General features: G+C 37.7%; 1 protein-coding gene across 1 annotated transcript in view; it reads left to right on the top strand.

Moving 5' to 3' along the window:
* The first annotated feature begins 218 nt into the window (after window positions 1-218).
* LOC150086662 (pleckstrin homology domain-containing family A member 3-like) overlaps window positions 219-14,960 on the top strand; it is a 78,330-nt gene continuing 63,588 nt past the window's right edge. Inside the window, exon 1 of the mRNA XM_090371502.1 lies at window positions 219-836. Within this exon, the coding sequence (XP_090227628.1) occupies window positions 434-836 (403 nt within the window). The 5' untranslated portion in view covers window positions 219-433. The remainder of the gene's footprint in view (window positions 837-14,960) is intronic.

Here is a 14,960-nt window from a genome sequence, read left to right as displayed (position 1 = left end):
CAGTTTCTACCCCCCCCACCCTTCTCCTTTTAAATTATTGGCATTGAATGTGTCAAAATCGAGTTTATGATCTGTTTTTTTACCCGCAGGTTTCAGAAGGCTTTGCACTTTTGTGCAAAAAATGATTTTCTTTCTTAAAAACAATCATCAAATGCCTCGCACATAATGGGACGCTCTGTTGTGAAGTCCAAATCTCCAGTTGTGTTTTAACGCAAAGTGTGATGTATAAAATTAATTTGAATCGAGTAATTTTCATCATTCGAATTTTGGTAATTAGTGAAAAATCATCCAGTTTGTCAAGTGGAATTTAATGTGCGGGTTATTATTCTATTCAAATTCATTATGAATATTTGTCTTAAAGCATCTTTGGCAACCTAAAACTGTTACAGCGGTAAATTAGTCGTATATCTACCAGGTGTGTATTCAACCAGATATGGAGCTCAATTCAACTAATCATAGTGATGACATTAAAACAACTTGTGAAAATAATAGCACACCTCCGGTGGCAACTGTAACTAAAAAAAAGAGACGGAAACGTATGCCGGAAAGACGGGCGAGAGATGCACTCCGTAAGAGGAAAAAGAGAGAAGGCGAAGAATTGAAACAAAGGGAAAGTAAATATCAACGAATGGGTGGGTGTCAAGATGAAACTGTAGAACAGCAACATCGTGACAATGATACTGTGCAAAGCCAGAACGAAACATTTCAGGAACGTGAGTGTATGACAACGCGGCGAAGTTCAGTAAAAAAGGACCATGAAGGACATTCAACAACGGCCGTATTTTTTACACCTAAGATGGAGGGAACACTTATGAAATGGACAGATTACTGGAATGGTATGTTTACAAGCGACCATTAGTTTTTTTTTTTTCCCAACTTTTAACATGAAAAAATCTTATAGTCAGGGTCATGGCGATATATGCAGAAGCGGTTTCGACGCCGGAGGCGTATTTTAAACTTGACGCTGTCACCTGGTTCTCTATCTTTCCTTTTTTTTTAATGAAATAATTCCTTCTTTATCCGATGAAAGTTTCTTCCCGAGGTTTAATGTATCGCTCTGACTCTGTGTATAGTTTTTATTTTTTTAATGATAATTCCATGATACTACTACCCTCATATTATGAATATAATGGTTATATCTTAAAAAGGAAACTCGACGCCGTAGAAATTAATTAGACCAGTTGGTTATACTCCAGTTTATGGGTACACCTCCGGAGGAAGTGGCTTCTTTTGCTCGAATGCGCCCCGAATTATTGGTGTAAACTAACCTAACCTTTTTTCACTAGCCAAAAATGAGTATTAAAAAACCCACACTTCTTTTGCTTGAATCCGTCCCGAATTTGGCCATGCCCGCAAAGCGATGATAAGGTGTACCCATAATCTGGAGTTCAGCTGAACAATTTTATTGGGAATATTATCATGTAGGAGGTTTAGTTTTGCGAACTGTCTCCCTTTTAAAATATATTTCCACCTGCTTAATAAATATCATTCCCTTCAGACATTACATAATCATTAATGTTTTCTTCATCTAGATCCTTTTAGTTTCATATTGGGAGTGATAACATTGTACTGTAGTATGCATAGTTCAGTGAAGTAGTTAATTATTCTAACAGGTATTGTTTGGTTGTTCTCATTGTAACATATCCTGAATGGAGCAATTCGTTTTTTCATTCAAATTTGTGGTTACAGTGAGAGGCAGTGCAGTAATTTTTATGGGGAGTGGTGTTGATAAAGATAAAATATGAGCATAAGCTAAATTTCTTCAAAAAGTTCACATCCTTTCAACATGTGTTGTGTATTGGGGTTCATGCAGTACATGAACTTCAATCCACAGCAAATGCAGGTATGTGTCAACTGAAAAAGAAATGTTTCTTTCAAAATATATCAAGTATTTTACAGTAGTATTATGTGAAAAGTTACATGTGATATTCTTGTCAACTGACCAAATAAGAAATAAAACTTGAAAAAGTCAACCAAGATAGTATACCTCTCTGGGTTGATTCCAGTAATATCAGTTTTAAGGAAATAAAATCTGCCTATATATAAAGTAAATCTAATGATTGTAAGTAAAAGGAAATCTCCAAAATTCCTGTGAGATGGTAGGTTCAGGCATGTAGTTTTCATGAAATGATAACTACATGCCTGATAACTAAGTACAGAGGATGATTGGAAGAAATTTCAGAAGTGAAAAATTCCAGAGGGCCAGTGAGATAGTGTCTCCTTTACTGGCTTAGAGTTGTCACAAGCTGAAATGATGACTTTAAAGAAGAATAAAATAGTCTGCCTAATGGAGTAAGGATAGAAGTTGTGCATCATATATAAAGAATAAATGAAAATATTTGGGAAGAAATAGGCACCATGTTCCCCAACTTGTCACTTCTGGATTATTCTTTGTAGGGAACAGCACATAGGGGAGTTGTTATCCCCTAGGCATTAGAGTCAAATTGAACCCACATGCATACATTTTAAAAACAGCAAGAAATATTTCAAAATTGTTCACTTTTTGATGCTACCCTTGTTTTCAATCTTTTCTGTTCATAACTGAAAAATCCATTTTATTATGTTAAAAACAAAAATTTTTAATTAATTAATTTTTGAAAATAAAACTCCCTCTGATCCTATCGGTGAGCAAAATGCAAATTGAAAAATCCAAGCACTTCAATGAACATGTGCGGTTTTACACCAACTTGTTAGTAACACAAGCTGAGCCCTGAGGGACTCCACTAATAACATTGGTCCACGATGAGTGGTGTCCATTGATTGCCACTCTCTGTCTTCTCCCCCTCAACCACCCCTTTATCCATAGCAGCAATTTGCCTCCAGTGTCACACTGCTCCAATTTGTGTAGCAGTCTTCCATGTGCAACAGTATCAAAAGCCTTTCTAAGATCCAAGTATATAATATCAAAGCTATTCCCTGCATCCAGTTCTTTTGTGACTGCATCATAGTATCCAATCAAATTGGTCAGGCAAGACTTCCCCTTAACCAAACCATGCTGTGTCCGAGCTATAACTGAGGTCTTGTCTAAATGATCATGCAGTGCTTCTTTAACCAGTGCCTCCATTAATTTTCCTGGAACAGAAGTTAAGCTCACAGGTCTATAATTACTTGTGTCAGCCTTTGATCCTCCTTTGTGAATTGGGGTCACATTTGCACATTTCCAGTCTATGGGTACCTCCCCTGAGTCCAAGGAAGCTCTCATAATTATGGCTAAGGGTTTGCTTACTTCCTTTGCTGCCTCCTTTAATATAACTGGATAGATCCCATCCACCCCGGGTGCCTTTCTTGTGTTTATCTTCAACAATTCCTCCTCCACTTTACTCCCAGTTAATTCAAGATTCTGTAGCTTACTGCTAGAGTTGAATACACCTCTGGCATTCCCCTCGCCGAATAACTCATGTGTGAATGTCGATGCAAAATATTCATTTAGTTTGTTAGCTACCTGAGCAGGATCATCAACAGTTGACCCATCAATATCAAGTGGACCAATCTGATTCATCCCCTTCCTTCTAGAGTTTACATAAGTAAAGAACTCTTTGCTGTTTTTCTTTGCATCCCTTGCCAAGGATTTCTCATAATCTGCCTTCGCCTGCCTAACCTCCTTTGTAACTTGGTTGCATATCAACTTGTATCTATCATATAGATACAAGTCTATATGATAGATGGCTTCTGTGTCATGTGTTAATTTGTAAGTATCCCATGCATTTTTCTTCTCTGCCATATGCCTCATTAGTTCATCTGACATCCATTTTGGCCTAAACCTTGAACAGTATTTCTTAGTTGGTATATAAAGCCTAGTAGCTTCCAAGATAAGTTCTTTGAATGCTTCCCATTTTGCATTTGCTGTTGGTAACATCATCAGTTGGTCCCACTGTATAGAATTTAAATACTGTCTCAGTCCATCGTAGTCGCCTTTACGGAAGCAATAACCCTTCCCTTTACCCCTAATGGTAGTTACCTCTTTGAGTAAATCCCTACTTCAGCACACTGTGATCACTGCCACTTAGTGGTTCATTTATCTGCAGATTCTTAATGCATGAAGAATCACTTCTGATAATCAAATCAAGAGTATTACTCTTTCTAGTTGCCTCCCGAACATGCTGATGTAGAAAAAAATTATCCAATAAATCCACAAAAGCCCTGCTAGTGTGTGAGTGACCAGCCCCCAAATTCCAGTCAATATCTGGGAAATTAAAATCTCCCATTATAAGACTCTCTGATTTACTGGCCCACTCAATTTCCCTGTACAGTTCCTTATTATACTCATCAGAGTCATTAGGCCTATAGCACACTCCTACTCTCAATTTTGATCTCCCAATGCTTATGTCACACCAAACTGACTCAACACTGCACTGTCCAGCGATGTCGACTGGCTTCATTTCCTTGGTTTTTATGTGTTTCTTAACTAATAGCATAACCCCTCCCCCCTTCCTATCCTGTCTATCCTTTCTGTAGACATTGTACTCCCCAAATTGCAGTTCTGCATCCCTTATATCTGTGTGACACCATGTCTCTGATATCCCAACAATATCTGCCTTTGATGTTTTGAGCAATACCTCAAATTCATCAAATTTATTTACTAAACTCCTAGCATTGGTGTACACGCAAGTATACCTGCACCTGTTTCTATTCTTAGCTACCCTAACACAACCCATGTGTTTACTTGTACTGCAATGGCTCCCAGCAGTCTCTGAAATATCATGCATCTTGTTTTTCAGGCTTCTGCTCATTCTAATAGAAGCAGTGCAAGAATCTCTTTCACCTCTGCCAGTGGCTACTGTCAATCTGTTGGTCTTTGTCTCCCCCCAAGCTAGCAGTTTTCTGACTCACCTAACACTGCCTCGATAGCATCAGTAAATATTCTTGCACCCTTTCTATTTAAGTGTATCCCATCCCTGTAGAATAGTTGTAGAATAGATGTGTGGAAATTTGCCTTTAGCCAGCAAAGGCAAAGGAGCCTTGCTGGCCTGTAGGCTTGAAAGGTTTTTCATTAAATAAACATGTGAAATTTCAACATCATTAATTACATTTTTTTAAAACTACACTCCCATAATTTCTCATTGATGTAAAGGGTTTTTCTTCTGTTAATATCGATGCAAAGTAACTGTTGTGTTCATCTGCAACTTCCACTGGGCTCACATCTGGTGAGTATGGGTTTGGCACACCCAGGGTCCTGAGCTGGATATCATCATTCTTCTCTTCTTGGTGATTCCCCCCCCCCTCTCTCTCTCTCTTTTAGGGTAACTGGGGAATTTTTTTTTTTTGGCTGGTGCAGCATAAGCCTCAGGCTTCCTTGCACCATATAGCTAATAATAATAATATATAATATAATCACTGCATGAAATGCCAGGTGGCACAAGAGTTTTATTCCACATGACATTTCAATGTTATGAAGCCAGAAAGCAATTATTGATTGGAGGAAAGTCCATGTCACTAAAGCCAGCTTGCTGTCAATAATTGTAAATGATATATGCCACTCAACATGTGCATATAACTAGGAGTAACCGGATTCCTACTTTTTTTTTTTTTTTTTTCTCCTGTTTGCACAATAATTAGCAGATTTCTTCAATTACTAATGGAGAAATCAGAGGAAGCATTCTTAAAAAAAAAAAAAAAACAGCATTAAGAGTTTTGGCTGAGCGGACAGAATGGATGAAAAGCACAAATTACTGAAATATTGTCTGGAGTTTCATCAATCCCAATGCCTGGCTTAGAGTTGAAATAAAAAATGCATAGCAATAAAACATGATTGTTGGCAGTTCTTAAACAGAACATTGAAGTTAGTATTAAATAATGTAATTTTAAATTTGCATTGTTTTAACTCTGCACATAGAGTTACCCATTTAAATTGAAACCTATGTTAATTTTCAGTAATAGCCTTCAAACAATATGTCAGATCTAGTAGAGGACATTGAAAAATCATTTGTGCAGTTGAATTTACTGTTTATAGATATATGGATCCAGTGTAAACAGATTCACAGTTTATAGATATATTGATATGGATACAGTAATCATACCTTTTCTAAACTTTTCTTCTGTAGGGTTGATGGAAGTTTATTAAAATTAATTTCAAGTTAATATACTAGGGTCAAATTGAACCCACATGCATACATGCCCAGAAAACTCAAAATAAATAAGTGTATCTGAAACAGACTATATTTGTGCATACCACAAGAATTAGCTTTAGGTTCATTATTATTTTTGATATACTTTAATGACATAGCACAATTTTAAAATATAAAATTCACATATTTTGTCACTTAAAAAAAATATTCATAAAGTAAATTTCAGTCGGTTATTGTAATTGTCATCTTATGTGTTGTCTCAAAGACATGCATTGGGAATGGAGAGAGTTATAATGAGAAAACACTGTTTCATGTATTATTGAGAGATATATCTTGATTGCAAATGTTCAGTTGTATGCATAGATAAATTGAATAGCATTGTACTTGTTCTTCATGGAAATTAGGGTTTACAAATAGCAGATGCATAAGTAGTATTGAAAGTAACAAAGACACGGTACAGATTATAAAAACACAATTAGAGATTAAGGACAAAAATAGTTGTACATTTAAATTCAGAGGATTATTAAGAGGTAACAAGAATGTAAATTATATATACATCTATAGATTGAAAATTAAATAAATAAATACATTTATCATAAAATAAAAAACATAAATGAGTTCCTATAGCTATCTCAATTCTGGCTTCTCGAGTGTTTGTGTTACCTACTTGAGGAGCCAGAACTCTGCTGCATAAAGAAGTGAGGCATGCGCACTGCTCTTGACATATTTTACTGTTGTGATATTATCCAAGACATACTGTAGATGCTGTTTTGCCCTCCCCTTAACATGTTTGCTTTTTCTGACACAATATAAGCTTCAAATAGCACTAGGAGTACAGTCAGTTTTGCTATAACATGGTATGTGTGTTCCTAAAAATCTCCGCGTTATGATATTTCATGCATTAAAAACAACAGGGCTTATGGGAAAGATAGGGATAGGGGCAGAGCACTCAAAAAAATGTTCAGTCTGGTAAGTAAAACACTAAAAAAAACAATAGAAACCCAACGAAATTGCTAACACAGGTTTAAACATTAAATTTCTAATAAATAAATAAATATTACAGTAAATATAGCACTTTACCTTGACAAGATATGAAGTTTGCTTGTTTGGAGTGAGTGTGGTGAAGGGCTGCAGCTGGTGAGTTATAGCGAAGAGGTAGAAGGAGGGTTATCATTCTTAGGAAGAAATATTATTATATACGATGTGGAAGGGTGTGATTCACTGTCCTGCTTTTCTTTCTTCTGTGCTGGTTTAAAATGGCTATCTAACTTTAGTTGCTTTTCTTGCCTCCTTTCATACAAGAGTTGCCTGTATGGGTCCGAATGCTACCAAGCACTATCCTGCTACACTCAGCATTATAATCATTATCTTCAATCCACTGCAGATGCAGGTACTTTTCAATTCCACGTAAAGCAGCTGGATAACTCTGCTGTTTTAAGTTCTTGTCATCATCCACATCTTGACTTTCCACTTGACTGGCTGCAACAAGTTGTTGCAAGTCTTCAGTAGATAGATCCTCATTGTGAGACTCTAGAAGCTCTTCTACATCTTCATTTTCTACTTCCTCAAAACCAACTTCTTTTGCAAGAGCAACACAACCTGCTTTGATTTGTTTTAGTTGCTCAGAAGGTTCAATGCCTTCAAAATCGTGAATTAAATGAGGGATAAGTTTCCGCCACACATGATTCAAGCAGTCTTTTGTTACATTATTCCAGGCTTCTATAATCACATCAATGGCAACTTAGATGTTAAATCTCTTTCTAAATTCTATAACAGTTTGTGCCTTGTCACCTTCAGTAGCAGCAATTAACATGTTGAATGTTTGCCTTAAATAGTAAGCCTTAATTGCTGCTATCATTTTTGTTGTAAGCGTAATCTTCATCCTGAACCTGAATTAAAGCTCGGACAAAATGCAATTCCGGTAGCAGCGGACATAAAATTCTTGGGACTCGTATTCCATAAAAAGCTGACCTTTCTGGAACATATCCGTCAACTCCGCACAAAGTGCACAAGAGGGCTGAATATTCTGTGCTCTCTTTCCTCAACATCTTGGGGTGTGGATCAATGCACCCTACTACGCATCTATCGTGCACTTGTACGATCCAGACTAGATTACGGGTCCCTGGTATACAATTCGGCCAGAGACAGTGTACTTCGATGGCTGGATCCTGTCCATCATCAGGCTCTCCGTATCGCAATTGGAGCATTTCGAACATCTCCTGTCCAGAGCTGATACGTCGAAGCAAACGAACCACCGTTATCACTTCGACGTAAGCAGTTGTCCTTAAAGTACGCCTTAAAACTGAAATCCCTGCCAGACCATCCTACATGGCCATTCGTTTTTGAACCACGATGGGAAAATCTGTACAACACCTGTAAGACTGCCAATCGTCTTTTTGGTATTCGTCTCCAAGAGCTACTCAATGAACTTAATATTAAGGTAGACAAGGTTGCCCAAACACCAAAGCAACCCCTTCCACCCTGGCATGCTCATGTTCCAACATGTGACTTCTCCCTTAGAAATTGGGGAAAGTAGGACACTCCATCATCTGTCTACCTGCAGCTTTATTCAGCACACCGAGCTGAACATTCTGACTTCGCGCCAGTTTACACAGACGGTTCGAAGTCGGAATCATATGTGGGATCTGCCGCTGTCTTTACAGACAGCACTACATCGGAGCAGATTCCTTCTGAATGTAGCATATTTACTGCAGAGCTGCACGCTATTGAGTTAGCCTTGGATCACATTAGTGAATGCCAATACCAACGGTTCATTTTATACTCTGATTCTCTAAGTGTTTTACAGGCCTTAATAACTGTGAGATATAATTCTCATCCAGTTCTGTCTAGCATTCAGCAGAAGATTCACTTCCTCCGTGAACGTGAATATGATATCCGCTTCTGCTGGATTCCTAGCCATGTTGGGATTAGTGGAAATGATTTGGCTGACACCGCAGCCAAATCAGCAGTTCCCAGTAATAATCGCTGCCTGTTAGTCCCCTATACAGACTACAAGCAAATAATACACGAGAAAATACACTCCCAATGGCAGGATTCGTGGAATAGACAGACTGCAAATAAATTATATCATATAAAGCCTGTAATTGAACTGTGGCAGTCTAGTCTGCGCAGGAATCGTAAGGAGGAAGTTGTTGTTGCCCGGACCCGCATAGGACATAGTCATTTGACTCATTCATTTTTGCTGAGGGCTGATGACCCTCCTATGTGTGAGTCCTGTGGCACAGTTTTATCCATGAAACACATTTTAATTGATTGTCCAGATTTTAGCAATATCCATTTTACCGCTTTTAATCATCTGACTGAGCCGTATACACTCAGTCAGATTTTATGCGACAATGACAATGTGTCTGCTGTTTTTAGAGGGCGCCTCCGTAGCCAGGTGGGAAGGAGCAGCAGTGCGTATTACATGCTTCTTGATTAGACCGGGGTTCGAGCCCGTCACCACCAAATACGGAAGATGCGGAAAGGTCGGGGAATGACCACCGCATATCCCGGAGCAATATGGCCTTAGTTGCAAATGCTCCTAAAAACCAAAAGAACAACAGCTGTTTTTAGCTTTTTAAAATCAATAAATATTTTTGCTCGTATATAAAATTTACATTTTTCTTTTATATATTTGTTATACCTTTGGATATAGTGACCTAACTATTTAGGTCACTGAAAGTTTAAACTTTTTTATAAATGACATGGTATTGGCGCATTATAGCCTTAGTAGCTAATGTGCCAATAAAATCAAAACCAACAACAACAACAACAGCTGCTATCACACCCTGGTCAAGGGGCTGTAGTAGAGAGGTTTGATCGGAGGTAAAAAGATGAATTTGATATTCGGAGAGAGTTCAGCAACCGTCTGAGAATGGCTTTGGTGCATTATCAAGAATTATTAGAATTTTAAAATACAAGTTCTTCTTGCAATAATTCTTGAAAGTGTCATGGCAAGCTTCAACTGTCATGACTATTCCCAACCTCGTGTTGTTTGGTATTACAAGAATGCAAAACGGGATGACCTGCAAGATTTCTTTTCCTTGGTTGGATTACTGTTTCAAAACTTCTAATGTCAACGTTTGCTCAGATCGTGTCGGTGAAATTATTCTTGTAGGAATGGAATCCTTTATCCCACACTCCTCTTTAAAATCTTGTCCTTTATCTAAACCTTGGTTTTCCGATAAATGTGCTAAGACTGTTCAAGAGAAGAATGTTTCATACCGTAATTGGCTTGTTTCCAATTCTTCAGTTTCATTTTCTGCGTACACAACAGCTCGCAAAAATTGTAAAGAAGTTATTAATCAGTCCAAACTAGATTTTGAACATGCTAAGAGTAGAAAACTTGCTTCTAGTCCTAATGGTAGCTGAGAATTTTGGTCTCTTGCCAAAGCCATTGGCCACAACTTTTGTCCATCCTTGCTCCCACCTCTGTCAAAACCAGATGGTTCTGTTACCACTTCAGCCAAGGATAAAGCTGACCTGTATCATCCCATTTTTCTTCAAAGTCATGTATTAATGATTTTGGTAAAGCACCTCCCACTATTCCCAACAAGCTCCATTCAATGCCTCCTGTGGTCTTCCGTCAAAAGGATGTCAGAAGGATTTTGACGAATCTTGATGCTAAGAAAGCTCCACGTCCTGATGGTATTTCTCCACTTATTCTCAAAACCTGTGCTCCTGAACTTACTCCTTTTTTTTGCCGCCTTTTTTCACTTTCTTATTCCAAGGTGTTTTTTTTTTTCTGCTTGGAAATATGCTCATATCCAGCCAGTTCCTAAAAGGGTGACAAATCCCTCCCATCCAGTTATCGTCCCATTGCAATTACTTCTACTCTTTCTAAAGTAATGGAGAAATCAATTAACCGCCAACTCTAAAACTACCTAGAAACCTTCCATCTGATCAACGATCACCAGTATAGATTCCATCAGCGTAGATCCACTGGTGATATTCTGGCTTATGCTACCTGTTTAAGGGCAAATTCAATGGAAGAGTTCGGTGAAACACAAGCAGTTGCTCTTGACATCTCAAAGGCTTTCGATTGTCTTTGGCATAAAGGTTTCTAAATAAGCTTCCATCTTATGGTTTTCCAACTGTTTTTTGTAATTGGTTATCCTGTCTTCTAACTTCTCCACCAATGCCAGTGTCCCCCAAGGTTCAGTTCTTTTCCCCACTCTTTTCCTCTTGTATATTAATGATCTTCTTCCATTGACTGGAAATCCTATCCATAGTTTTGCTGATGATAGCACATTGCATTCCACTGTCCATTTTGAGAAACCTTGCTCTGCTCAATCAGCTTCAACTTCTCAAAAATCTGCTACCAATTCCTTAAATACTGATCTTCAGATAATTCTCCAGTGGGGCAAAGACAACTTAGTTGATTTCAATCCTAAAACTCAGTCTTGCCTTATATCTCGCAAAAAGGATTCTTCTGGTCCTGTGCCTATCTTTGGTGACACTCCGGTTTCTAGGCAAGTTGATATATCTCTTTTAGGGATTACCCTGACTTCTAATCTCTCTTGGCACAAGCACATTGCAAATATTGCTTCCTCTGCATCTAAAAAACTTGGTTTTCTCTTTCGCTCTTGGCGTTACTTTTCTTCCAAACAGCTGTTCATTCTGTACAAATCGCAAATTTGCCCTACCATGGAATATTGTTCACACATCTGGGACGATGCCCTTAAAATCTCTCGGGCTTCTAGATTCCGTTCAGAAGAGAAGAATGATGATGATCACCAAGAAAGAGAAGAATGATGATGATATCCAGCTCAGGACCCTGGGTGTGCCAAGCCCATTTATTTATTCTTTGTTTGTGTTAAGGTTAGTTTATGTACATGGAAAAAACTTTTGTAAAATTTTGATGTTTGTTCTGATTTACAGCTCAGCCCAAAAGTAAGTGCTTAGCTATGAATTCCAGATTTTTATTTCTACCATATGAATTTTGGAATATTGTTTTTTCTCACTTTTCTGAAGGTTATGGATAACTCTAGGTCTATATTTGGGAGAGTGCATTGGATGTACTCTCCCAAATATTGGCCTTAACATGTTTACTTCTGCAATGTTAAGGCATGATTAAGGAGTTTGTCATCTTGATGGTTGAATCTTGGCTTTCTGTTGAAAGTGAGCCGCAAATTTGATTGAAGTACAGCAGGGATGATGACTCCACCGAGCATGTTTGAGATGGCTGTCAGTTCTTTTTTCAGAGAGTAGAGCATCCATTCTGAATTTGCATTGATGTTGAGGCCAAATTGTTTGAGTTATCTGATGAGAGGAGTATATTGTTGATTTCTTTTGTGATTGTAGTTCAGTCTGAATTTGTTTGAAATGTGCTAAAATTTTTATGGCATCAGTAAACGACAAGATATTTGGTCTTTTTGGCTACAACTTAGGAAATGATAGAAGTAAAGAGGCTGTTAAGGTATGATTGAGGAGTGGACCCCCCCTCCTTGTTTGGCTCCTATAGATATCCAAATGGCATTAATTTTGTCACAAGTATGGAGTATGATTGTGCAGTCAAGTAGGAAGGATGAGAGGGAAAAGCAATGAATCTCTACCAATGCAGTTGTCTTTGAGCATTCAGAGTAGAGGAGGTACTTGATGGCATCAAATGATGCTTCAGTATCAAAGTAAGTTATGTGTTCTCTTCTTTCAGTTGCTGAAAGGATACTGTGAGTGGTGATCAGAAGATTGGTAGACGTTGACCTGTTTGATAATGAGAAATGAATTTGAGGAAGAGCATCTGGAAGTATCTACATTAGAAAAATAGGAAGGAGAATCCTTTCTTTAATAATTTCAGAAGATACAAGGAATTGGAGATAGATCCCAAGTACTTTTCTAGTGTTGGTGTTCAGATTTTTGGATGTGATTTCAACAGATAGACAATTTCATTGGTGGGAAAAAGTGCTTTGAGAGAGCAGTGCATTAAAAATGCTGCAGTTAGGGGCTAGATGATATGTCCAAAGCATCTCAGCCATATACTGGAGTATTTTTTTTGCACCATCTATAGATTTTGGGGTTGAGTTCAAGATTGCTATGATTTGCTACTTAGATATAGAAATTAATGCTAATTCGTCTGGTCCACCCTGGCTGGGCATGAAGTAAAGGTTAATTTGGGGCACATGGCCTCTTTAAATTGTATTGAATAGCCAGTCCATATGGGGACCAAGCTGATCTGGGAAACTAGGATTTTCTTCTGAATAAAGTACCTGTCCAATTACTAGTATACTGTTGAAGTAGCCCTTGATTGCCAGGGATTTCTTGGCAAAATTATTCAGAAATTGTCTTCTTTTATTCAGCGAACATATGAAGATTGCAAGACTCTTAACTTAGCAACATGGATAATGGTATGGTGCTGTTGTATTATTGGGGGGGGGGGTGAAATCTGGAATATTAGGCACAAACGAATGTAGTAGGAAATGTACCCACACAATGTAAATCATATTTAATGAACAAGATAGGATAGTAAAAGTATGTGCATTAATAGTTGTTAGAGTACTTATGTTTGTGTTTCCTGTGATAGTAAAGTGGCTCCATCACTTATTTGGAAAGGTCTGGATTCAAATCCTGTATTGTGGATACTGGAAGAATTCTTAAAGGCCTCTTCAGGTGGGACTATAGTTGGCCCATCGAGGAGTAGGATTCCCCATGGGTTAATTTTGGTTTTTCAGTCTGGGCAGCATGCAGATCAGCATGTAAACAGACTTGTATTGGAATACCATAAGAAGTGGTGCATTGTAGTCCGAGTAGTTGATGCATCAATAATTCCCAAAAACAGTGTGCATTCGTGTACATGCAAACTCAGTACAGATGTGAGATTATATGATAGAGAAACATATACAAACACTGAAAGTAGAAACAGTCCATGCTTCTCATTACAGTCTTGCAGGAATAAATCAAGGGATGTTGTTCGTTAGAAAATATCTGGACTTTGGAAAATGTGTGATCTTATTCCATAGTGCTATAACAGACATCCATGCAAGTCCAGCATAGTTTTACTTTATGCGGCATAGTATAATTTTTAATTACAAGAAATTTGTAACTGTTATTTCTTTGCAGTGGGTATCCATGAACCCATCCTGTCATAAATAAATTTTCTGTTTATTTTTTAGATGGCAAGGCCAGAAGTTTACAATTTCATTGTGACTGCATACCTTTTGAATTATTAATTGCAGCCAGATTTTCAGTGCCCCAGTCGCAATTGACTGTGCAATTTTTGTGGCAGCATATGTGCTTGAACCTGCAACCACCTTACTTGTGGCTGTACACACTAACCACTGGGACAGACTATATAACCTGTTATACTAATTGTTTTTGTCTTTATTCTATATGCACTATAGTCTTGTGGCAATAAATGAATTGATACAGAGCCCCAGGTACCTTACGTTCTGGGTGACCCTCGTAAAGTGAAAACAAAGTCAGTATTTTTAACCTTCAATTGCTAGCTAACTCATTTGTAACAAGGACACTTCCATGGCATCTGTGTGACTCTTTTTTTGTTTTAATTATAAAAAATTAAGTTTTAGATATTTTTACCAAATTGAAAATAGTGATCTGTTAATTATGATTTGCTGAACCCAATTAAAATATCAAATGAAAATAAATGAAAGAAGCCAACGATAATAATAAAGGAAGTTTTTCATATTTCTTTAGAACTTCAAGATTACTGACCCTACAGATTGAAACTCAGATGCTCATGTGATGTCTGGCAGACTCAATGTGAATGCCTGTCTGTATTTTTGTCAACTTTTCACATTTAGTTAGAGAAATGAAAGCATTATAGCAAGATTAGACACCTTTTGCTGGCATCTCATAGATTCCGCATGGGAATGGGAGGTGGCAAGAAGGGCAGATGCTTTTGCTTCTGATGTCTGTTAATGCCTTGTAATTCATAGT

The sequence above is a fragment of the Mastigoproctus giganteus genome, chromosome 4 (genome assembly GCF_048544385.1).
Source record: "Mastigoproctus giganteus isolate SK-2022 chromosome 4, ASM4854438v1, whole genome shotgun sequence".
Taxonomy (NCBI): domain Eukaryota; kingdom Metazoa; phylum Arthropoda; class Arachnida; order Uropygi; family Thelyphonidae; genus Mastigoproctus; species Mastigoproctus giganteus.
The sequence above is the reverse complement of the archived record's forward strand: the minus strand, read 5'-3'. Positions and strand labels throughout refer to the sequence as shown.